Below are 26107 nucleotides of genomic sequence, written 5' to 3' on the forward strand. Positions count from 1 at the left end.
ATGGAGTTTGGTGAAAGGAAGAGGAGAAGGAAGTCGCAGAGCTTTAAACTGGTCACGGATGAAGGTAGGCAGCAGAGACCTTGCAAGACGCGCGTCTGTGTGTCTGGGTGTTTGTCTGGCGCTGTGTGCCAGCAGCTCAGACGACTCTGTAAACAAAAGCGATGGCCACGACACTGCCCAGCCTCTGCCTCCATTCTTTCAATCATTCAAGTATCACATGTAAAAAAAAATACATAAAAAAAGGCTTTCAGGACACGAGTGGCTTATTGTAATCTGATTTTTTTTTTAATGCATTAAGTAAGCAAACAGCACAAATGTGGGTGAATGAATAAAAAAAAAAAATGTTGCGCAGTCTGATCGTGTCACATGTAGAATAAACTGTTGACTTTTGGCTGGTAGTGAAAGCGGCAGATCACCTCTCGTCACTACACTACTTCATACTACCTACAGGTGGTGGTTTCTGCATGGGATGGGAGGGGGTTGTGCTTTGGTTGACATCACAGCTCATCACCTTGCACAAGCTTCAGTATTATAGAAACAAAGGCCGCAACATCGTTCTGTAACATCTGCCACACACTGGTTTTTTTTTTTTTCTTTGTGTTTTTCTTTCTTTTTTTTTTTTTTTTTTTTGAAGTCTGCTCTTTTTTGCAGATTTTGATGCTTCGTATATGATAAACTCCAGCTGTAAGGATGGAGATGGCGAACCTAAAGATGCAGCGGTACCTGATGGTATGGGACATTTTAAAGACGGATTCCTTTAACAAATCAATACAGAATTCATTAATTATGTCCATGTTCTTCTGGCTTTGTGTAGTTTGGCTGGAGGACGAGGGCATGGAGATCAAAAGGCAAATCACAGGAATGATGAGGCTTCTGAGTGATAAGAGCAGCAGAGTATATCACCGGGTTGGAACAGAGCAGGATGGCTTAACGATGGAGCCTCAGGAGAGACATCTGAACTGGGCACATCAGCCTGCACTATTATCTCTTGTGTCAGAGGACCACCAGAGCAACAGCTGGAACTCTGCAGGTGACCTAGGTCCTTCACCATCATCCATGTCCTCTTCTATCCTGAACGGTCCAGGCGGTGGCCAGTACAGCACCCGACCCCAAGACTTCAGGATCCTTAACAACAGAAAGGATTTAATCAGAGTGAATGACGCTAATGGTACGTCTCAAGGGTTTGTTTAATAAGAGTCAAAACTACTGTACACAACTTCAGGAAGAATCGTCTGTACCTGACGTTATGTAAAAGAGAGCAAACTCAGGTAGACCCTGACAGATGTTAACTCATGCAGACAGACACACTTCAGTTGTCAGAAGTATTTTATAAAAGCACACTGTGCTCATATAAGCATGCATGAGTGAACTATTACTAACCAGCCCCACTGGTTTTCCAGCAGATGTCGTCCCTCCTGCTGTGCCAGAGGTCCCCTGCTGTATGTGTAACTGTAAGGGCACCTTGCAGGCTATTTTGCAGGAACTGCGCGCCATGAGGAGACTGATGCACACCCAAAAAGGTCAGTGAATTACAAATACACACTGTGTGACTGAAAAGGGGAAAAAAAAAAAAAAAAATACAATATGTGGTCTGTCTTTCCCAGCATCTTTAGAGCGGCAGGAACAGGCAGCATCCTCCTGCCAACCTCGTCTTGGTCCGGGCCCAACCCCTTGCCGTAGGCCCCGAAAGAGGAGGCCAGTCTATAAGGTCACCCCGCTGGCTACATGCAGCACTAGAATAGCTGCTTCTCCACCTCCGGAGGCATCATCCCATAAAACTGTACTGTCACAATGTGGAAATCAGGAGGAATGTGAAAAACAAGACTCAACCTCCCCAAACACTCATCCAGTTGCCTCCGATGTTTCTGTGCTGCCGCCGCAAAAAGATCTGGTCCCTGCTACCAACACACCAAATAATCTTCTGAGCCAACAAAGGGAATCTCAAGCGTTAGAGGTACCGTGTTTTCTAGTGTAGGCTTACTTATGTGGGCATATTTTTGCTATGCTTTTTTGTTTTGTTTTTGTTTTTAATAATCTCTAATATTTTATTCAAGTCGACTTACCATAATAATGCTTTTTGTCATTAAAATTTTTTTGGAAAGGTTATATTTCTCACACAGTATGTGATAAATATAAATGTAGGTATAAAAAACCTTTTGTGAAGCAACAAAATGAAAAAAAAAAAGGTTCTGTCTTTGATGTCTTAAAATCTCAAAGAAAATTTAGAAACCATTAGCCTCATTTGCCTTTATTAAATATCATCTTTAATGTCAACTGCCATGCCTTGAGTCTCAGGAGAAGGTCTGTGGGACCCTGGGAGGATGTTATGTTTTGATATACTTCCTCATTTTACAATCTACAACCACCAAATCTTCATATTAAGCGAGAACTGATGACAATGGCTTTATGCAATACTTAACACTGTGTTGTGTGATTATTTCACAGTCCGAGGTGCGTCTTGCAGAGGATCACGACGTGTTTATTTCAAAGGCACAGCTAGACTCCATTCTGGTCAACTATACACGCTCAGGCAGTCTGCTCTTCAGAAAACTGGTGCGTATTTATAGTTTTAAGAGGAAGTTTGATATATGTACCCTTGGTGATAATTAATCATTCCATGTATAATTAAAAAAAGAACAGCATATTTTCAAATTTCATTAAAAGAACACATAATTGTGAGTTTTAACACAGGAGGTCTATGCAAACTGGTTCATTTAGGTGTGTGCCTTCTTTGATGATACCACCCTGGCCAACTCTTTGCCGAATGGTAAAAGGAAGCGAGGCCTCAATGATAACCGGAAGGGCTTGGACCAGAATATTGTGGGTGCCATTAAGGGTAAGGTGAAGAAAGGTGCTAAAGAGCTAAAGTCAGTCCCATCTGGAGCAAAGCACAGCAAATACAATCACATTCTGTGTGGAAAGGTAATGATTAACAGTGTTTATTGTGTGTAGTGTTTACAGAGAAATACTGCACAGAGCACAGAATAGAGAAGCTGCCTGGGCCACGAGACTGGGTTCAGATACTCCAAGATCAGATCAAACTGGCCAGGAGGAGGCTGAAAAGAGGTCTGCTGCTTCGTTCTCATATTTTTAAATGTAGTAAGACTTCAATGTAAATGGAGCATGCGTATTTAATTTAACATAATAATCACTTCATACCTGTGTTGAAAAGATAAAAGGTGTTTTCAATTTTTTTGTTTAATGGAATTGTTTCACTTCATTCCTCAGACGCTGCAGAAGCAGAAACTTCAAATGGAATCTCAATAAGTATGGCATCATAACACACACACAAACACACACACACACACACACACACACACACACACACACACACACACACACACACACACACACACACACACACACACACACACACACACACACACACACACACACACACACACACACACACACACACACACACACACACACAAACACACACACACACACACACCCACACACACGACATTTATTAAGTTGTCTGCTTTGACTGCTCTCTGTCTGCACCGTTCTCCTCACATCAGCGCTGCAGCTTACGTCTTCCCATCAGCCCCCCTCTGAGGGCACAGTGGCTTTACCTCTTTTTAATTCATTGTCACAACACACACACTCACATCAGTTGGCGTGTGTGCGTTGTGAAATTGGGTGTTGCGGGCTTGCTCATTGGCTCATAGGTCTTTGTCATGCTGTCACGGTGACATTTGACATTTTCACGCAGCTTCCCAAAATGTCAGCTAATTATCTTCACACCATGCACCATATCCCCTCTCTCACCTCTATATTTCACCCTGGTTGTCACAATACGATTTCCATTTCTGCTGTATACAAATCACTAACACATTTTACGTTTTTAACATTTTTTTCCACCTTATAATTGTCTTAAATGTTGTCTTGCTTTTTCATGTGTTTGTTCTTTATAGGTTGTGATTATAACAAGGCTGGAGGTGTGGAGCAGACAGTGATGAATACAAGTGGATGATTCAGCAGCTGCTACGATCATCATTCAGTGGATGGGTTGATTTTTTTTTTTTCCCCCCTTCAACTTGGCACATGGCCACTTATTTCTTTTACAGCTGTTGACTGCTATATGCAAACTATTGTAACGGGTAAATTACAGTAACATTAAAGGATCCAGAAGCCTAATGACGCTGTCTTGTTCCTTATAGACACACATACACCGTACACTGTAAATTTGTGATCTTTAAGCGTTGGATTAACATTAAAACAATGGGATGATGAAGTACACAGCTAACATGTAATAAAAGAAGTCAATGACTGTTGACATAATAGGCATAGGCCTTAAAAACTTTTTTTTTTTTTTTTCAGTTTTTGTTCAATTTCTGTGTAAGGTCACAAAGCTTAAAGGAGATATAGTACTGTAACAATATAGTATTCATATATTTTGCATAAATCCCATTTTACAGAGAGGCTTCCATTGTGGATCGTGCCTTTTAAGTGACTTGTATTTCAGTGAGTTGTATGGTGCATTATTCAACTTAAAACATCACTTAAAAAGTAAAATACCTAATGTATTGTCGCAAAAAACGAGTTGATAGCATCCAGCTCACTGGAAATATCGAATATACAGTATTTATTGAAATTTTTTTTTATTTGTTTGTCATTCTTAGAATCCTTACGCTATGCATATCATCGCTGTTGTTATCAACTATGTCATTGGATTAAGTATATCCATTTATTTTCTGCTCATAGTGCACATGGAATTAATAGTTGTCTCCCTAAATAAATACAGTTTCTTGACAACTGAGCTTTTGTGTTGTTATTATTATGCCATACCAGTGGTGACCAAAGTGGCCCCTTGGACTTGTCCTAAAAATAGTGGTGAGTCCAAACAACATAATTAGAAAATATGAGTTATTCACTTTAACAAAGAACTTACAAAAATATATGTATATGAATATGTGACAGTCTGATTAAGAAGAAAAACTTCTTGCATTCTCGCTTTAGTGTGAGAATGCTGCACGTCCAAATACTTGTCTCTCTGGTACAACATGTGAGGTCAAATGGTGACTCTAAATTGCCCATAGATGTGAGTGTTTGTGGTTACCTGTCAGTGTGTTTGCCCGAGGATGGACTGGCTATTTTTCCAGAGTGTGACTGCCAGTTATCTGAAACTGGCTCTAGCGCCCTGCAACCCTGGCCTGCACAGAATAAAGCGGTTTAGAATATGGATGGATGGATGAACTTACTACTAAATGTTGACACAAAATTAGATGATCTGATACAATGTTGCATGTGTTTTGAAATGATAAGTCAAAGTTATTGACTGTTAAATACTTAATTTGATTTTAAGAATAAACAGTACAGCTGTTCATAAAGTTTGTCAAAAGTAGCCTCTTGTAATACACAGTTCCTCTGAAGAAAATCTCAATTTCAAAAAGGTTAATCTCACGTGCTGAACAGATTTAACAAGACCAATATTAATAACTTCCAGGTTAAATTACTTAAATAACATTTTTAAAAGATTGCAGCACTCTATTGGGAAATAACACTTTCAATAAATCGCAGATGTTATACAAAGTTTATAAATCATTGGTAATAAACCTCAACCTGTTGTGTTTTTGTAGGGCAACAGTAAATTAAAAGTATGCATGTTGTATTTTTGTAAGGAAACAGTAATTCAATAGTATGCACGTTGTGTTTGGAGATGCACTTGCAGGCTGCATTTTGGTATTGTCGGTGCACTTGGAGGGAAAAAAGTAAATTAAAGATATGCATGTTGTGGGTTTGTATGGGCACTTGCAGGCTGCATGTTGTTTTTGGAGGCGCATTTGGAGGCTGCATGTTGTGTTTTTGTTGGTGCACTTTGACGGAAATAGTACATTAAAGGAATGCACGTTGTTTCTGTATCTGCTCTTGCAGGTTGTATATTATGTTTGTAGGTGCATGTGTAGGGGAACAGCAAATTAAAGGTACGCACATTATGTGTTTTAAGGTGCGCTTGCAGGCTGCATGCTGTGTGTTTGTAGGTGCAGTTGGAGGGAAACAGTAAATTAAAGGTACACTCCATTGTACAGATTTTGTTGCCAGACCTTGCAGTGCATTAAAGGGGATGTTGAAGCCGCCACTGTGCGGAGAAAGGACCCTTTGACGTTTGCTCACTTTCCTCGTTGCATTATATACTTTCCTTTGCTTTTAAAAAACTGAAATGTAACTGAATAGCCAAGGTAGTCGAATCCCATTTAGATCCACACAGGCACTTCGATTTTAGGGCTTCCAGTTCGGAATTAAAAGATAAATGCATGTGCTTTTTGATCAGGCAATATCCGCGGACGCCAGTTTGTGGCCGCGGTGCATTGTGGCTCGGTCCCCACTCTTCTGTCTGGATCCGCCGCTAACGTGAAGCTGGTAAGGAGAAACTACTTAAAGGGGAAATGTTGCACGAATATAACTCCGCTTTGGTCCTAAAATCTCATCTGGGGCCGTTGTAAACACGCGTATTGCTCCGTATCAGCACAGACTTTGCACATGTGGCCCACGCGGTGTTGTTTTATTGGTACTAACTCTGATGTTGCACACATCGCATGGCGAAGGGCAGGAAGGGGTTAATTTTTTCCGCCGCCGACATTTTTGTTCGGCGCTCAACTGCAACTTTTTAACTTTACGTGTGCGACCAGCCGACTCTCCGTCCGGCGGAGACGAGGCCGTGTTGGGTCGTTGTGTACACGGTTGCGCGCCCGTAGGCGCCCCGCGGGCGGCCGCCTCGGAGACTCCCGGCTCTTTGTTGCGTGGAGCCGCTCGTGCTCCTCATGTGTGGATCGGCGGCTGCTCGCCAGAACTAGCTACTCAACACCAAACTGTATCTACACCAAAACAAACCGACTGGGAAGGCGCAGCTGTCAGTATCGGCACATTACACATCGCAGTGGCGCGCTGAGCGGCGTGATGTGTTGCACATGTTTACATCGGGTCATCACTGATGGGCGAGCCAGTGCCCGAGGGTTGAATGAACTTGGGATCTGTTTTCGGTCCTGAACACACACACACACACCCTCCTCTGACGGCTCACATTAGTTAAAACACACATTGTTGATAAGCATTAACACCTCCTGCATCTGTCAGGTGGTGAAGCTTTTTGATTGATGAACTTGAAATATGAGATCAGTTCAGCTGCCACTGATGTGATGTGTTGCCTCTGAGAATCGAGTAGTCCCGCCCACATGTTTTCAAATAAAACTGGCTGTTTGTCAAATCCTTTCTAAAACAAACAAAAAAAGATAAACCAAAATGAAATGAAATAGACCGCTTCTACTGCTTGTATTCATTCCAGTAGGTCTGCCTACTTGATGAATCTAGATTAGTGGTGTCAAACGTGAAAACAAACCGCCCCAAAAGGCTTCAGTCTGGTCGCCAAACCACCAGACAGATTGTAGAAGAAAAAAAAGAAAAAAATCAAAGATAACTGGGATTTCCTATCTTCAACACGATGCTGAGGTATCAGTAATGATCATTGTTAGAAAACAAGTCTCAAAGTCATGCTGTCGGGTTGAGTTTGTAAAAACAATTATAATGCAGTATCCATAGAAGTTTTTGTTTCTTTACATTTAATTGTATTTTTATTTTGTATTTTTATTAATTTTCGGTAAAAATTGCTTCTTTTTTTATTTTTTATGCAAACATTTCATGGCTTATACTGTGCAGCACAACAAAGAAAAAAGTTAAAGTTTAAATTCCACGTTATTATGGGACTGTATCACCAGTCCATCCATTGTTTGTGGCCCCTGAACTAAAATGTGTTTGATCTACACATCAGGGCAGCACTGATGAATTGGTAATTTAATGTTACAGTTTGACAAGTTGTTTTATTTAATCCTCCTGTTTTTTTATAGATCTGATTTGTTGTGTCTCTTCTTCTGTAGAGGTGCAGCTAATATGTCAGCCAACTATTGTTGGCTTAATTTCATTTTGTGTGGACGTCTGAAGGTGTTTCTGCCATTGCAGAGATTACCGGTAATCAAATTATTTGATCAGATTAGCAACAGTAAATTATATTCACATTCACAGTGTCCATACATATTAAAACTGGGTTGGACAGAAATGAAGCCCGTACTATTTAAACAACACCTTTATTGCTGTACAAAGTTTGCAGATATCTTTATACTGTGAATAGTAAGTAGGCACATCCTGGAAGATACCCTCAGATACAAAGCAACCGCTCCTTGATACTGTTAATAGTGTTACGTTATATGTAAATAAATGCAATTGTGATTAGTTCCTTGAGATTATGGGGTTTGTGTGTTATAGATGTTGTACTAATTGATTCCTTGTTGTGAGGTACGGCTCAGCACGTCTGTAAATAATGTTGTCAAACATTGCCATGCAGTCAAATAACCGACATATCTATGTGTCCCTTAACTTGTTTCCGTGTTTCTCATCACATTCCTTTGCTTTGTCCTGGTTCCTTCCTGCGACTCTAGTGGTGAGGACCCAGAGTTTTTCCAGACATGTCTGTGAGGGAGTCTTTTAACCCTGAAAGCTATGAGCTGGACAAAAACTTCAGGCTCACACGCTTCGCAGAGCTCAAGGGCACAGGCTGCAAGGTTGGTTGTGCATATCAACATGTGGTGAGAGGTCCTGATCGCCTGATCAAACAGGTTCAATAAAGACATTGTGACATTTTGTGCCGACAGGTCCCTCAAGATGTGTTGCAGAAGCTTCTAGAAACCCTACAGGAGAACCACTATCAGGAGGATGAACAGTTTCTCGGGGCAGTTATGCCTCGATTAGGTAATTATGATCTTCGTGTAGCACTATGGCATTATACAACATTATAGCTTTTCAACCACAGATGACCGATTCTAAACTATGAAGCAGGTGTTTTTTTCACGATTCTCTTCAGAGTTTGTCAGCAATTTCTTGAGGCATAATGTTTTTTAGAAAAAAAAAACTGAAAACCTTTGAATGCAGACTGAGAGCAACTAAGTGCCTCATTTCTCAAGATTTGTTAAGTTTCCCCACATAGGATGAATAAAGTGTTATTTTGTCCTTTAAATTGGTCAAAACCTTACATTCAATTCTGACTGGACCAAGTTATGGACTAATTAAAAGACAAAAACACATTAAGGATAGTATTTCTGCTTTATTAAAGCACACCATGAAAGAAAGAATCCACAACGTGTGTTTAAGCTTTTTTTCTTGCATCTTGTCCTTTTGTCCATTTAAAGGCATCGGCATGGACACATGCGTGATCCCCCTCAGACATGGAGGCCTTTCTCTTGTCCAGACAACAGATTACATCTATCCCATTGTAGATGACCCCTACATGATGGTATGGCACCCTTCTAGTCCTTGTACTTTACTTTGTTTCTCTTAATGCTGTGTACTTCTGAGAAGAGGAAGGACGGCACTGTTGAATGACTTCTCTGTGTATTTTGGCACCATTGATCCTTCCCACGAATAACATTCAGTGTTTCTGTGTCGTAGGGAAGAATTGCTTGTGCCAACGTTTTAAGTGACCTGTACGCAATGGGAGTGACGGAGTGTGACAACATGTTGATGCTTTTGGGAGTCAGCAACAAAATGTCAGAGAAAGTAAGAGACCAATTTTAATTCCCAACTGTTTCAATCTGCACTTCTGATTGGTTCTTTTACCACCTCGCTGTCACGGGCTTTTTAGTTTTGTCGTCCTTTCAACCTCTCTGCCACCTATAAAGAATGTTTGAAAAAACACAGCAAGAAACTGAAAGAAAATAAAACAATGAAAGTGTTGATAAGGCACTTCTAATAATAATAATCATTACAAGACTTTTTTGAAAGAACATGTATGTATAGCCAACACTTTTTTCTCAGTTCTATATTGTTCACTGAGAGTTTATCACAGCAGTGAAAATAATGATCCGTGCATCGATGCTGGACAAATTGTGTGTTATAATGCTTATTTCCATCTAGAGAGAACAGAGTGAAAAGAGAAATGACAAATATGTGTGTAAAGTTATATTTATATGGGTCTTCTCACAGGTAAGAATCACAACGTGCTTCACAATAAAACACAATACAACTTAAAAGCTAATTAAAACCTTCTCTTTATAAAATTGTCTTCAGCTGCTTTTTATGAGTCAAATCAGTTTGTGTGTTTATAGAATTCAATAAGTCTTGATGTTGCCAGCATAGAGAGGATAAGAACTGGCTTTATAACATCTAATCATTGGGCCCAGAGGCAATATGTACAGCAGGAAGAGAACCGGACCCAGAACAGATCCCTGGGGTACCCCACAAGGCAGGTTTACTCTATCAGACATTCAGACGTCACTCAATTTCGATAAGCAGTAAAATATCTCTGAAATAGAAAAGATGTAAATCGTTATAAAACAACACCAGTAATCCCACTGCGATACTTCAGCCTGTTAATCATGATATTGTGATCGATAGAATCAAAGGCAGAAAGATCCAGTAGAAGCAAAATTGTATAAGTTCCACGATCTGCTTCTATCTGCATGTCGTTTGAAACTTTAAGTAAAACAGTTTCTATCATGGCGTACTTGAATTGTTCATTCTGGCTTTAATTAGGGAGAATGCAGCAACACTTGCAGGATGAGGTGGACAACAAGCATATAAGAACAACAGTGACATGATGAGAGATCTTTTTTTTTTTATATATATATTTTTTTTTTTGATACAAGCAAAAAATGTGTCTGACATTGCTAATTTTTTATTTTACAGGAGAGAGACAAAGTCATGCCACTCATCATCCAGGGGTTTAAAGACGCATCGGAGGAGGCGGGCACATCTGTAACAGGAGGACAGACCGTACTAAATCCCTGGGTAGTGATGGGAGGAGTCGCTACAACGGTCTGCCAACCCAACGAGTTCATCATGTAGGATCGAGTTCCTGGATCACATTCCTCTCATTCCAGTGTTTGTCCACTAACTGATACCATTTCTGACGCTTCCCAGGCCAGACAACGCAGTGCCAGGCGACGTTTTAGTGTTAACCAAACCTCTCGGGACACAAGTAGCTGTTGCGGTACATCAATGGTTAGACATTGTAAGTCTGCCTGTGTCCTCCACGAGTGCATTTAAGTTTGTAATTGTATTTTTATGACACCTTCTAATGCCATCTGTTGTTAAATGCCCTCTGCGACTGTTCAGCCTGAGAAGTGGAACAAGATTAAGCTGGTGGTAACACAAGAAGACGTAGAACTGGCCTACCACGAAGCCATGATGAACATGGCCCGACTCAACAGGACAGGTGACACCATCATCAGCGTGTCTGAATACAGATACACTTTCATCACTGGGTTGCATGCTGCTTCTTCCTCTTTCTTTCTTTTTTAAATAGCAGTTAGAGTTCCTGTTAACTTTGGTGTAATGCTTCATCTTCAGCTGTTTTTGGAGTGGCGCCCTCTGCTGCAGCAAAGAAGGATTGCACCATTTGTGACTGAATTCCTTCTGATAAAATTGCTGGTCGATTAAAAAAATAAATAAAATAAAATAAAATCCAGAGATGGGGTTCAAAGTGTTACTTAAATGAGTTGAAGCATTGTTTCATAAGTGCCCTTGATTTGTCTTGTTTGAAGAGGCTGTTTCTTTGCTTTATAGAGTGCACATAAAAACGGGTCAATTATTTAATCTTTGTGCAAATGTAAAAATCTTGATACTTTTGACTTAACTTCCTCCTTGAACACATTCCGGAACAAATCACTCTCCACATCCATGCGTAAGTCTCTTTTGTCTCCTTGTGTGTCTCCCTGTAGCCGCCGGTCTCATGCACACCTTCAACGCTCATGCAGCCACAGACATCACAGGGTTCGGCATCCTCGGCCACGCTCAGACGCTGGCGCGACAACAGCGAAGCGAAGTGTCCTTCGTCATCCACAACCTTCCAGTACTCGCCAAAATGGCCGCCGTGTCGAAGGCCTGTGGGAATATGTTTGGACTCATGCACGGCACCTGCCCGGAAACATCCGGTATAATATGCTCTCACTGTTTGTCTATGTCTTGTATGCAGTTATATTTACAGTGTGCAACACCTTTTAAGAGCCATCTTGTGAGGAATCGACTGCTCTACAGCGACGTGAAGGAAAAACGAGTCGCTTAAGACTTTCAGTTTTTACTGAGGACCGTGTTTCATCCTGCCCCGTGAAGCAGCGGTGGCTTCTGCTTTAAACTGATACAATTAAAGCAGTTCTAACTTATGAGGAAAGAAAACGTACAATGGCAGTTTGCAGGATGAAAACGGTTTCAGGTAGAGTTCAGGGGGCCGGTGATCCACCATCTCAATGTGGAGGACTAGTCTCACTTCTTTGTTTATTTTTTACCTTCATCATAGACGTCATCTTGATCTTAAACACAAGAGAAAGAGAGCCGAGGATTCATCAGTACTGTCACACGTTTTAAAGAAATCACAATTGATTCACACAAACTTGTTTTATTCATTTACAGGAGGCCTGCTGATCTGTCTGCCCCGAGAGCAAGCCGCCCGCTTTTGTGCAGAGATCAAATCCCCAAAATACGGCGAGGGCCATCAAGCGTGGATCATCGGGATTGTAGAGAAAGGAAACCGCACCGCTCGCATCATAGACAAGCCTCGAATCATAGAGGTGGCGCCACAAGCGACCACACAGAACGTCAACCCGACACCCGGCGCAACTTCCTAATGCTCCGGAGGGGCGTCACAGACCAGAAGATTAAAGCTCTACTGAGAGATTTTAGACACATACACATCAAAACCATCCTAGAGTGTTGAAATATATACACAAAATACTATGTACACAGAAAAAGACTGGGTTGGCACTTTGTTCATGGAATAAAAAAAATAAAATAAAAAAAGCCCCACTCAGTGGCTTAACGGGCATGTCGCCACCCAGTGGACTCAACCTGCAGTATCGCCATGATAACAATTGGAAAGAAAATAGAGAATACTCAAATTCCATTTGCCTTTTGTGTCTGTCGTATTCTATTATGTTAAGTGTGCTTGATTGGCAGGCAGGTTCTGATAAGAGGGTGACCTAAAGACAATAACCTGATAGTTTTGATTCATTTTGAGTCTCAGGACGTCTGGAGTCTGTTGCCTCTTCGGCTCTTTTAAAAAGAAAATTGCTCTTATCCCGCAAGCAGACGACGTATGGTGTTTTTCTTTGTTGTCTATCCACTTTGTACAGTTCTAAAGCTTAGTTTTAGTTCATTGCCGTAACTGATGCCTTGAAAGAAACCGAGTGTGACCAGAATGGCTTGTTTTTTTGTATTACTTTGAATTTTGTATTGTTTCCACCCAAACTAATAAATATTGAAATAGGAGAAGGTTTTGTTTTTCAGTACTTTTGAGCTGCAATTGTTTCAATAAACTGAATCGGATTGGATTTTATTGAACAACTTTCGAGGAATACAAGTTGTTTTTCCCTTTTAACTGGCATTAGTCTTAGATCAACGGTAACCTGCATAACACACAAATCTTAAACTATCTATTCCCAACGTGTCGCATATTTCAGGTAAAATGAAGTTCAGAAGATTGAATAATTGCATGAACATGAAGTTAATAGTCAAGTGCTCAGCAAGCTTGTTTATCAGTTGCCCTTGTTGAAGACCTGATGTATTTGATTTTCCTTGAATGATAGCAGAAGATGTACTGAGTCGTCTTGACATGCAGCAATGAATCGTGTGAGTGTAGCTCGCCTGTGTGTGCATCCCGATGACCGAGAGGAATCTGCAAATGTTCACAAACAAGACTCTCTGTTTATCCCACCTCTTACAATAAACCTCTCTTATTATACCGTTGTTTGTGTCTGATGTATTAAAAGCATCCATTCATCTTCTATTGACCCTGGATGGATCTTTATGAATCAGTTAATTGTGAAAGAAAATCCTTGTATCCTCCGGCCTTCGTTTCAGATTATTACCGGTATTCTTTTATCAGATATGATAAACAGCCTTAATTAAACGAAGCCTTTGACACATAACACAATTTTCCAAGTACATATATTTAAAAATTGTTTAATTCACAAACCATAAATCTCAAATCTTTGGATTTGCTTATTTACATTTGCGTACATCTTTTTTTCAATATGCATCTCTGACACACACACACACACGCACACACACACACACACACACACACACACACACACACACACACACACACACACACACACACACACACACACACACACACACACACACACACACACACACACACACACACACACACACAGAGTCAAACAGCTTAAAGAGGAGAAAACAAATAAATAAAAGAGTAATAGCTCCGTGTTCTGCCTGACTCGGGAATGCCAGCTTCTGAAAAACAACGTCCTCTTCATAGGTTCTACCTCTCATTTGCCTTTCATTCTAATGAATAGGACTTAATTCTTCCTTTCAGCTCTAAAACAATGAAACCGTCTCACGCTGTTTGTCATATGTGCTTCTTCCCATTTTCCACGGGAACAATCCTGACATCTTCTACTGCCTTCTTGTCATTTTCAGGCTTGAAAAGTGCTTTGATATCGAGCATGGCCTTTCGAATGTGCTCACCGAACCGGTACGAGTCCTGCACGTCCCAAAGAGAAGCAGTTAGCAGAGGCAGAAATAGAAAGAGTTTAGAAAGACAGATCGATCTTTAATGTGTGACACTCCATTTGAAGTTCTTACTGTGTCCGGGCAGGAGAATTTGCTGGAGATGTGGAATGTGATTAGGTTTTCACCCACAATGATGTAAGACACACCATAGCCGTCGTCTGCCACCTGCAGAAATATACGAGACAACTTCATATTGTCCTCCCGGGTCGGGATGGCACAGCCACACACTGCTATGATGATGTCACACAACTCACAGGGCCAAATCCACCTCCAGCGCCCACGTATTTGGGGAACTTGTTGATGTCCACCAAATTGAGCTGCTGCTGTGGCGTCTGGCTGGTGGACAGCTTCCAAGGCTCTGAGAGCACCTGATGATGATGACGAAGAGACCGTGGGTGTCGTGAAGGAACCAGTCAATTAGAGAAGGGAACATATGTGGGATGAGATTGTCATACTGACCTTCTTTAGGAACGGTGAATCGACACCAAGATATTTGGAGACGATGTAGAGACAGAAAAGGTGGCGGTCGATACCAGAGCCAGTCATGGCCAAACGATACATGTTCTGGTGCTTATCCGAGGCCTTCCGGAACAGTGCGAGCCGCTGCGCAGTCTGGTCACACAGAACAACCGGCAAAGGGACAATTGTTTTTCCTTATTATTGCAGAAAAAAAAGCACCAAACAAGTGTGTTTACGTGACATTAACATCATATCCAGTAGCACGGCTTCTCACACAAATGTCTGTTCCATCACACCCGAACAACAGATAGTTCAGCGTCCAGTGCTCTGACATGTCACGCTGCCTTCAGGTTGATACTCGATAGCGAACACGTCAAACAACAGACTTTCGAGGTCAAATTATTATGTAAGAAAAACACTTTTTTCATTGATGTTTATTTTTTTTTTCTTTAGTTCAATTTAGACAATTGTGAAAACACAAAGTTTTATTTGCCGCAAAGTTGCAGAACGTTTTGTTCAGCAATATCTGGTGGTGGGCCTCATGGAGGGCTGGTGGTTGACTGTTACGCCTCACAGCGAGGGGAACCTGAGTTCAATTCCAGGCTTTTGAGAGTGGAGTTTGCATGTTCTCCCTGTGTGTGTGTGCGTGTGCGTGTGTAAATGTGTGTCACATTCTGTCTTTGCCTTTTCTTTGACCAGTAGCCAGCTGTGATCAGCCCCGACGCCGCTGAATTGATTAACGTGTGTTAAAAATGAATGGATGGATCTAAATGTGACATTTTTGCCTCTCGTTTGTTTTCCAGATCATTTCGGGCGTTTCTGTGTTTCGTTCACCGTTGCGCCGGCGTCCTCCATGGCTCTGACAAATGCGACAGCCTCAGAGGTGCAGGAGCGCACCGTCTCCGTCCGCCCGTCCCTGAACATGCGAGTCATCGACGACTCGTACGTCAGACAGAACACACTCTGATCCTACGAAGCAGACGTGGATAACAGTGAGACTACAATGAGGAAAACTGTGAGAAAGTGACGGGATCGTCGTCTCACTCTGAACTGAGCCAGCTGCAGTGCCAGCTGGATGAAGGCGTCGGGGCTTGTCCTGCACTTCTTGATCAGGCCTTTCCCAAACTCAGTCAACAGACAGCCATGAAAGTCAACATCATCGGCGATTCTCTTCGCTGATAGATAGGAAGTTTCAATGATGTCTTGGCACTGAAAGAGAGGGAAACGGTGAGACACATAAACGTTTAGAGACTTTAAAATCCTAAAGAACAAATCCAATAGTCCCTGCCGGTATTGTTTTGGAGCTTGACCGCACCTCCCTTGGAATCTGCCACTGCAGTCGAGTAGGATGAGGAAGGCCTTTGTTCACATCTCCTTTACAGTGTCCCTCCTCTGTGTAGCCAAGGTGGAAGCAGTCTGTGGCAAGAACATACTACCCAGACATAAAATACAAATTTATATATCTGAAAACTTGATATATTGTCTCTCATTGAGGTTCATGACATATGTTATACCTCCCACATGTGTCCCACAATCGGTGCATCGGCCCATGAATGTTCAGCATTTACACCCATTTTTCCATTTGGATATGAGATTAAGGTGAACGATTTGTCAAACCACCTGTATGAAGAAAAAAAAAAAAATATATATGTTTTTGAGGGAATGAAACACCAAACTAGATGACTCCTGATCTTCTCAGCATACCTGTCGTAACATTTTCCATGCAGGAGGGACTTGGCATAACCGTCCAGTGAATTGGTCTTTGTGGGGTCAAAACCCTGTGGTTCATCGTCCAGGGACAGAAAGAAAGCAGCCGACTCGATGACATCCAGGGACACTTTGTTCACTCCCTGGTTAAAATATTTGATACGTGCCCGGGCCCATGGAACTCTGAAAAAACAAAAACAAAACACATCTCAGTACAGGTTTTTCTTTTTTACAAGTCGAGGGTGAGTTTATGTTCCATGGCTGTATAGTACTGTGGAATAACAGACAGTTGTAGGGGGTAAGACTATGAAGCAAGAAAGCTTAAAAATAACCATGCAGAGTGAATAAATAGGGGCAAGACCTGCGTTTGGTAACCTCCAACTGCCTACCAAACAGCTTTACATGTTTGCTCTAGATACACTTGTTATGGTTTTTAAGGAAACTATGGAGGAGGAGTTTTCAATCACCTTGAAGAAAAAAACCCCAAAGACCATCTGTGGATAAAGCTTTGATAAAGACCGCTTTGTCTCTGTAACCCCAGACTCCATCCTGTTAAGATTGATCCTCTGCTCTTCATTTTATTTTACTAGACAGTTCTTGAGGACACGGTCTGTATATTTGGATCTTGTGTCCCTTGTTGCAGATTAAATATGATTTGAAGCCTAACAGAGGCCTTAATGTATTAATTGATGGAAAAGTGGCATTTTTACCCCACGCCTGTCTGAAAGCTTTACGAAGTACTGCGTGCTTGTTGTGTATACTGTAGATACCTGTTTCCTGCTGTCAGGGCAGCTAGTTTCAGCTCCCCTGGTTGGGGTTCTAATGTGTCATTTAGGATCCTTTGAAACTGTGTTTCAAGTTCGCTGGGTAGGAGGTGGCGTCCTCCCGTGTACAGCCACACCTGGAAGAAACGACCCTTATGGTAGACGACCAGGTGCTTACGGTCAGTCAGATGCTGCACGAAATCTGAATGGATTATTCAAACAGACAAACAGAATCAGACAGATGAAATGTGATTAGAAGAGCAGTCAGTACAAGTCGTGAGACACTAAGTCAATTGAGGGGAGATCTCAGATGAAGCTGTAAAAGCTTTCAACAGCTGATGGTAAATATGTGGGATGCCTCAGCTGAATGTGACTGAGCATCAGTTTTCTCCCTTTTCTCTGTTAGTTTATGAACAATCGCTGACCTGTTTCAATGCCGGGGATGCGGGTGGTATTAAACATCCTTTCCATCTGAGTAGAACACATTGGGACGGTTCCTAAAGCCCGTAGCTGGGAGGAAGCAACAAAGTGAAGTCACGGAAAACCAAATGAAACCAAGGAGTACTTCAGACAAAATGAAATGCTGCAGCGAAGACAAACTACCGGCGCATGTTCCCCACGTTCCAGCTTGCGTCTGTACTGCAGCATGGCGTGGACCACGTTTCCTGCCCGAGCAGCCTGGCGGTGTGTGGGGGTCACGTACAGGAGATCCTGCAAATGAACAAACCAAATCAATCACAAAAGAAAGAAAGTAAAAAAATAAAAGTAAAAGTATCATCACAAAAACTAACATTCAATCCAAACTCTTTTTTTAACATTTAAAAATATGAAGAACCTAAGTTCTCCTGGAAATGCCTTTACATTTGTGTTATGCTTCCATTATTTGAAAGATACATTTTGTATGGACATAGTTATATATTACATATGGATATAATACTAATGCATCTCAACTTCACTGATAACATACAAAACAATCAAAAACGATGTTTCTTACCATTATGTAGAAGTTGCTGTTCACCATGATCGGGCCCCGGCCCTGGAGGTAGATGTACTCCTCCCACCAGTCACTGACCTGGAAAGAAACGACCCGTTAATGATCTTTCTAATTCATGTGCATTTCAATTGTGCATCGAATGCAAAACACTACTCACATAATTAGTTGCCCACCACGATTTCAGGACGAGGTATCTCTGCAGCTGAGCCGCTTTGGAATCCTTGAAGTCTTTGGCCAAAATCTCCATGTGGGTGTACTGCTTACTGTCCAGCAGGGGGCGCACCGACTCAAGATACTGTAGCAAGACATGTAGTTTGAGTAGTGTATTATAGGAAAAAACTGTATTCATTACTATAGCAACTGAAATTCAGAAACATAATTCACAGGCCTACAGCTGAGAAGGCATTCCAGATTTTTATTTTTTTTAAAGCATGCTACTTTAAAAAGGTGCAGGAAGACAAATCAAGGTGTACAGGTAATATTCTCAAAACTGTAGAATATCTTTAATACAAAATTAACTATATTGATTTAATAATTAAATGGTTTATAAGCCATTTTTCTATAAATACTACAAATACGCAATAGAAAGGACAATAAGATATCCACAACTTGTCTCCATGTCACTTATTCCTCCAAAAATACTGCTTCTCCAATGTGTTGTGTGTTTCTGTGTGTGGGGCTGACACACACACCCTGTGGATTGTATCATCCACACTGGGCACAGGCAGTCTAGGCAAGGAAGCCTGGAAACTGTAAAGCAGTGGTCTGCGTCCAGATAACATCTTCACAAGGCTCTTGAGAGGGGGGGAAAACACAATAAACGATGCATTGAAATATATTTACAAACAGCTGACTGATATACAAATCATAAGTGGCAATGACAAAATGAGTGAAAGACCAAAACATACCAGCCACATTTTGGTGGACGTGTTCATTTTCCCATGGGATTCAAAAATCCATCCATGGTAGGACAGCAGTGCTTTGAGTGTATATCTCAGGAGGTAGATGAGGAATAGCCACAGTGCGGTGGCAAACAGGATGGCACTCAGCACGGCTCGGGTCTGCCTTGACATATAGTCTCTGCTCAGAAGAGGCACGGGAAGGTAACAGTTAAAACACGAAATCAGAGAAGTTTAAAATAAGCTTGTCCTCCAATAATTACTAGAGAAAAGCTTATTTTGCAGATTCAAAGATGCAGATGAATATTTGAGAACTGATGAAATGACTCAGGGCTTTCAGGGATTACTGACCTGTGTGGCAGGTTTTCTTTCATGGCGTCGATGATTCCTAAAGAGGGATCTATGTGTGTATACAAGGAGCTCATCATGGCGATCACAACTATCAACCAACTGAATGGACTGGCAGGATACACCCCAGCCAAGAAGCCGTTCTGTGAGTTAGAAAAAGATCAAGATTCAACAGAATCCCTCATCGTGATTTCTCTTCTGCTCATACAGAAAAGCAAATCCTTTCAGAAACGTCCATAAAAGCTGTTCAATACACGCCAAATGTGTTTTTTCACTTCCTTGAGTGACTCCATATTTGATAATCCTACATATGACGTGCTGTACCTTGAACTGAATGGCTCTTTTCTTCCATGCTGTCACGCTCGACAGGTAGATGTTTCTGATGACATCCTGACTCAGTTTGAGGTCAACACCATCTGGACGCACTGTGAACTGGAATCCCACTGCCTGATGGGCCTCAGCCATCTTTGGCTATCACTGATGTAAAGAACAAATGGGAGAATCTCAATTTCCTGCACAGAGTAATGAGAATATTGATAGAAATCTGTATCTGTCACAAAGTCGGCTTGGATTTCTTGCAGGAGTTTCACATTTCATCTGAAATGCCAAATCCCAAAATCGAATTCATTGGTCCTTGGATGATGACAAATCATCCCTGAGTTTTAATTGTTGTTGCGAAAAGTGGGTAAAATACATACACACAAACCAATAATTAAATAAATACACACAGACGAAAACATAACCTTCCCCCAGTGTTCATTGGCAAAGGCAATAAATAAATACATGTTACTGATTTCTGGAAGTAAAGTGGCCCTGCTGCTTTTGTTCCCTCATAACATGATAAGTTACCAGCAGACACTGATGTGGAACTTACAGACATCAGTATGAAAGACAATGTCTTAAAGTACAAAGACTTCAGACATTTTCTGTGTGATGACTTAATAACACACTCCAATAAAAATATTTGGACTTCCCACATACCCCCGGCGCTGACACGTCTAGTGTTTCTTTTTCCACGTCATATGACTGAACAGTCACTAAGTGGGACAAAGTTCAATGGCCAGATATAGTGGTAGACCGGCTGGGCATGTGCACAGGCCTCCAGTGGGAATGAAAACATAAACACAGAGTGCAACATGCAAAGCAATGCCAAACTCTGTTGTTACAGACTTTTAAGAGCATATTTTTAGTAATGCAAAAGTCAGCAGTCATTGTTATTGAATATTTAGTAAATTTGACAGATATTCAAGGACAGGTAATTCAGCACTTTCCCACTACATTCAACTTCTCCGTTGTATGCCATGTGTGGTTTAACAGAATTAAAACACACCTAAGGAATCAATACTAGAGCATTTTATTTTTAAACCATAAAAGTATTCAACATAAAAAAAACTTTTTAGACTTTTGAAAATTCAAAAAAAAAAGGAGCCAGATACTTTACCTCTGTCAGACCACAGTGAATGAGAGTACTCCACTAAGACGAAAGGAAACTGTGGCTTTGTTTTGTGTCGAACTCAGTTGTCAGGCTTCAGTTCTCTGTGCCCTTGAAGTGGTTTTCCTCAGGTAGTGATCAGAGCCGGCCTCTCCTGTGCTCACTAGCTCTGCCCCTCTCCCCCTTCCTCAGTGCCCCCTCTCAGTCTCTCACCCACTGCCCTTCCTCTTTCCACTCCTCCTTGAAACTGGACACCAAACACAGAGAGAGTCTAACCTCATGTGCTGTCAGGTCTCTGCTGGGTAATTCAATCTGCTGCAGCACTGTGTTAGGAGGTAACTGAGAGCCCTGTGGCATTTCACCTACTGGGAGTTCATAGAGTCATTGCTTCGAAACAGGCTTGGTCTAAATATAAGGATGTAAATTTGTTTCTCTGTTATGAAAAGACAAATGTCTTTATTGTGAATAGAACAAAGCTGAACGTGTCCAAATCTGCTATTGAGTTTACATTTTAGGATGATTGAGCTCAAATGATGAGGATGAATTGAGTTTCTGAAAATCTAAGACAAAGTGGAACCATGTGGAATTCAGGTGATTCTGGTTATGAATCAAATGAGTCCGTCCTCGAATCTAGTGTCTTGCATCTTCATCCAAAGTAGTGTCATGGCGAGCTGATCCCGGTTGACATGGGGCAAAAAAGTAAGACGCTCGTCCTTCACATTTCTGGCACAAAGAAACAAAGATACACACATGCATTCATGCGATTAACAAATGTATTGTCATCATGACCAACTTGCCCTGTAATGAGCTGCTGACCCGTCCAGGGTGCATCCTGACTTCTCCAGTCGTCTGGTAAATGCATGGATTTCACTTATATAGCTGTCAGGAGAATTTCCTATAAAAAAAAAAAATAAAAATCTCAGGGAGACAGAAAACACAGGAATCAGATTGAGAGCAATTTAACAAGTTTAAAACAATTTTATTACATCATTCTTGCAAGAACAGACAATGTCACAGGACAACCTTTGCATGATTGTCCAGGAGCTTGTCTCACTCTGAAGTCAGACAGCACCTTTTAACGGCTGAATTGTTTTGAGAAAGAGCCATGTGGTTCCGACACTGTAGACACTGGAGGTCACAAAAAGTAGGGCAGAGGTTCCAAAGGTGCTGACACAGGTCATCCTTAAATCACAGACTGCTAAATTACACATCATTCTTTATGAGACACAAACAACAGTGGTTTTCCACTGTTAATCACATTCACCAATGGAGGGAGCTCCCATGCAAGGCACCCAGTCCCCCCACTGGGAGCAGTTTGGGGTTCAGTGTCTTGAAGGACACTTTGACATGTGAAGATGGGAATTGAACCGACACCATTCTGATTGGGAGACGACCTGCTCTACCAGCCGAGCCACAGCCACAAATGGATCCAGGTACTTTCACTAGCCTTATCGGTATTGTGGGAAGAAGCCGGTGTAATCCCAGATAATCCCTTTCCACACAGAGAGGAGTTGCAAACTCCTCAGAGAAACTATTAATCAGCCGGCACGTTTCACCCTTAATCAGGCAAGCAGCTATATTCTACTTTTCTTCTTGTTGCTGATAAAAAAAATACAAGCTTACTATAATTACATAGAATTGTTTATGTTTCCTTAATTTGTGAATTTGATCTTAACCAAAAGTGTGCTGAGTGTCCTACTGTCGGAAAGGGTGGGAAGCCACGGTATGGCATGGTTTGGATTCCTCCTTCACTTTCCTGTGTGTTGTCCTGAATATATTACTAACAAAAGGCAGAATAGATCACAAAAAAATCTGTTTTGTTTTTGTGAAATCATTTATTTAGTACTTTGTGCACATATTATAAGAGTAATCTGTCCCGAGACACATAGTCTGAACCTCCAGGCAGCATGAGATTTAAAGCGCAAAAGATAGAAACGATCAAGGAATCATCCTCTTATGGGAAATGGTCGCATCAAGTTCAAGGAGGGCTTTTAAAGTGTCAACAAACTTGGGAACAAAAAAACCAAAAAACAAACAAAATCAAACCACTCAGAAGTACAGACACAAGGCAGAGTCATAGCAGGTGGAGACAGGGAGGGGGGGAAGAGATCTCCGGGAGAAACTTTTGAGATCCATCTTTATAACAGAGTTATGTACAATACTTGGCATCAAGACATGATTGTCCACAATTGTCCCCTGTCCAGCAAATGCCACTTTCTCAGTCCTGTGCACCTGCAAACAAAAGCAAATAAACAAACAAATAAACACAGTATTAGTCATTAATGTAAAGGACATATTGGTGATTCAGACACACACTGAGCACATATTTTTAAGAAAGCAGACTTGTAAACAGAAGCAATCCCGCCATGCTCAGCTCTACAGGGAGAATCACACTAACGCTCCCATGTTCATAAGGGGACACACTCAATTGTTAATGAAGTCAGTTTGACCACAGATACTCACTTCTCCCCACTTCTGTGAGTGCACACAATAAGAAGTCACCACATTTTCTGAGTTGTTCCCACCGATAACAAGCAGCCTGTCAGTGCCCCCCAAGAAGTAAAGAGCAGGAAAGTCCACATCTGCTCTCGTGAGGGTGGGAGACAGTTCAGACCAAGCATCTAAAAGACAGAGAGATAACGTCTTTAGTCTGGTGAACTCTGAACGGAAAACAGGGCTTGCAGAGTTTGCATCCACCCGTATGAACTTTCTGAGTTGTCACCTTGCTTTGTGTCATACTGCAGCAACAATTTCTCTCCAGTCCTTTGGATGCTCCCCAACACATAAATGCAGTGTCCAAGGCTGGTAGCGAGGGGGACGTCATGGGACAAGGACATGGTGAACTTGAAGTCAGTGAGTGGCAGCGACGAAACAAACCTAAAACAACATTTATACAAACAAATGAAGGACGCCACTCTGAAGAGGGAAAGGCGTCCAATGAAGCAAACGTCTGCATCCTGTTTCTGACGAGACACAAAGGACACACACCTCCACGAGTCTTCCCATGGATCATAGCACTCTACAGCTGTATAAAGAGCCGTGCTGGAGTCTGGAGTCACCAGAGAGTCCAAGTACCAGCCTCCCACAGCATAAATACAGCCTTCACAGGCCACCGCACTGAAGTGCCGTCTGTGCTGTGGAAGCAACAGATGGTGATGACTTTCATTAGAGTTGCATAAACGATGGAAGAAGACAAGAGCAGATTTAATAAGGGCAAACACAGAACAGAGGCCTCAAAACAACATGTCAAATCCTGCATTACCTTGATCAGAGGTGATGTGGCGGCCCACGTGTGAGTGAGGGGGTTGTACCTGAAGGAAGCCATGCTGAACTCCCAGCCTCTCTTCATCCGCTGCCTGTAGCCTCCTATGATGTACAGGTAGTTATAGAGCACCACAGTAGTAAAACACCATTTATCAGCCCTGAAGGGGAACTCAGTGATCGAATGCCAGTCTCCATTGATCTCCGATCCTTTCAGAGTGAATACATGTCGGGCACTTTCTGTCTCTGGGTCGTTCCAGGAAGTCAAGTTCTCCTTCCGCAGACTGCAGATGCCTCGCTCTCCTTGCATCCTCAGGTGGACGACATCCTCTTTATCCTCCTCGTTCAGACACCTGAGATGCAAATCAGGCTGAGAGGCACAACACAAACATATTTCACATGTTTTGATCAGTCCGGGATGAAAACACTGCATACCTGATGACATGTGGCAACTCGAGCAGGTTTCTACTAAGGTAAGTCAGAACGGTCGCCTTCATCTCAGTGCAGCAGATTTCCTGAGCGAGACTCAGGTAAGACAGGCAGTTTGATGGCGTGAGCTCTTCTTCCAGGATAGACAGACACTTCAGGAGGAATTCCTCAGCGAGGAGATAGCTGCTTAGCTCCAGAGTCAGAGAGCGGAACAAAGCAGAGAATGAGATGCTACCCAGAGGAATAGTCAGTGACGTCCACAATCCTGTATACCTGGATGTGTGCTCCTAACTGCTCCAGAGGGATTTTAAAATGATTATGGAAGGAGAACTCAAGGAGATTGTGGAAGATCGAAGACGACACGTGATCCAGGTGAATCAGGTTCTCGGAGGTTTCTCTCATTCTGGACTGGGACAAGGCTCGGAAGTACTCGCTGCACTTGGAAAGCCTTTGGAGGTCCACCTGAGAAATTAATCATTCAACCGAGTTTTAGATCGGACGAGGTAGTTACTGTTTCACATGCGTCGTTGAGGGGACAACATCGTTACTCACATGGAAAGAGTGTGTGCTGGTTTGGACCGTAACCTCGGTTTCGTCTCCATCTCCTAGGAAGTACGTGCGGAGCGCCTCGTTGGCCTTCCACTCCTCAGAGTCTGCCTCACATGAGTGAGTCACTGTGACACCTGAGGATACTATCCAATGTTCGGCTGCTGGAAAAATTCCTAAAAGTATTCCGAGACCATATTTCAGCCATAAGCTTACCCAGTGTAAGAGTATAAGAAAACACTGTGTAAGAGGATTCATCTCACTGACTGAGCATTTTAAAGTTTATATGTTCGTATTTTTAAGGTCTGCGATTATATCTCAGACTAGTCCAATCACACAAGTACCGAGTCCTCTACAGAAGGTCCCTCCAAAGAATTCAAACAACTGTTGCATAACGACAAAAATAAGACGATGGGCTTGTCGTCAATGTAATCCATGTAGTGCTGGTCTCTGTCCCTTTCCCCTTGCCTTTGCTCTGTCACATGCTTCTCAAAACAACAAACACCAAAGTAGTAGTGGAAGATTTAAGACAACAAGCCAGGAGCATCAGCGTGGTGGAAAAAAAAGAGATTGGAAGGATCTTCAGCTTTAAAATATCCAGTTTGTTTTGCAAAAGATTCAATAGATTGTAGACCGTCCGTTCTTTTGGCTGCGCTGTTCCTTCTGGTCTATTCTTGGCTCGTAGAGGCGGGACAACTGTCAGGCCTCTGCAATCTAACACAGCCTTCACTCTGTGCTGCAC

General features: G+C 42.0%; 4 protein-coding genes across 5 annotated transcripts; 2 read left to right on the plus strand and 2 right to left on the minus strand.

Moving 5' to 3' along the window:
• bend7 (BEN domain containing 7) lies at positions 1-4764 on the plus strand (the record flags this gene model as incomplete). Its single annotated transcript, XM_080474597.1, has 10 exons — positions 1-64; positions 652-729; positions 815-1168; positions 1401-1520; positions 1605-1954; positions 2446-2553; positions 2719-2836; positions 2953-3066; positions 3229-3267; positions 3921-4764. The coding sequence occupies 10 exons, from the start codon at positions 1-3 to the stop codon at positions 3977-3979; spliced, it is 1404 nt and encodes a 467-aa protein (XP_080330723.1). The 3' UTR covers positions 3980-4764.
• Positions 4765-6327: 1563 nt separating this feature from the next.
• Positions 6328-13723, plus strand: sephs1 (selenophosphate synthetase 1). Of its 2 annotated transcripts, none has more exons than XM_080474619.1 (10): positions 6328-6366; positions 8436-8558; positions 8649-8745; positions 9183-9286; positions 9442-9549; positions 10678-10832; positions 10912-11002; positions 11107-11206; positions 11712-11924; positions 12400-13723. In XM_080474619.1, the coding sequence occupies exons 2-10, from the start codon at positions 8463-8465 to the stop codon at positions 12612-12614; spliced, it is 1179 nt and encodes a 392-aa protein (XP_080330745.1). In that variant the 5' UTR covers positions 6328-6366; positions 8436-8462; the 3' UTR covers positions 12615-13723. The 2 variants fall into 2 exon arrangements, with proteins under 2 accessions (XP_080330745.1, XP_080330746.1); XM_080474620.1 differs by lacking the exon at positions 6328-6366 and adding an exon at positions 6433-7452.
• A 215-nt stretch (positions 13724-13938) lies between these two features.
• cpt1b (carnitine palmitoyltransferase 1B (muscle)) lies at positions 13939-21319 on the minus strand. Its single transcript, XM_080475276.1, has 19 exons — positions 21139-21319; positions 20022-20174; positions 19701-19840; positions 19359-19530; positions 19143-19244; positions 18608-18745; positions 18451-18528; positions 18060-18167; positions 17882-17966; positions 17463-17658; positions 16690-16875; positions 16500-16605; positions 16301-16417; positions 16030-16194; positions 15820-15954; positions 14986-15138; positions 14781-14894; positions 14599-14691; positions 13939-14497 (listed from the first exon to the last, which is right to left on the minus strand). Exons 2-19 carry the CDS (start codon positions 20160-20162, stop codon positions 14363-14365), a joined length of 2364 nt encoding a protein of 787 aa, XP_080331402.1. The 5' UTR covers positions 20163-20174; positions 21139-21319; the 3' UTR covers positions 13939-14362.
• A 1635-nt stretch (positions 21320-22954) lies between these two features.
• Positions 22955-26030, minus strand: LOC308116393 (kelch-like protein 23). The gene is made up of 8 exons (XM_080474565.1): positions 25372-26030; positions 25093-25281; positions 24826-25010; positions 24392-24743; positions 24118-24263; positions 23852-24006; positions 23593-23750; positions 22955-23361 (listed from the first exon to the last, which is right to left on the minus strand). The coding sequence occupies exons 1-8, from the start codon at positions 25621-25623 to the stop codon at positions 23179-23181; spliced, it is 1620 nt and encodes a 539-aa protein (XP_080330691.1). The 5' UTR covers positions 25624-26030; the 3' UTR covers positions 22955-23178.
• Between the last annotated feature and the right edge of the window lie 77 nt (positions 26031-26107).

This window comes from Lipophrys pholis, assembly GCF_963383615.2.
Source record: "Lipophrys pholis genome assembly, chromosome: 11".
Taxonomy (NCBI): Eukaryota; Metazoa; Chordata; class Actinopteri; order Blenniiformes; family Blenniidae; genus Lipophrys; species Lipophrys pholis.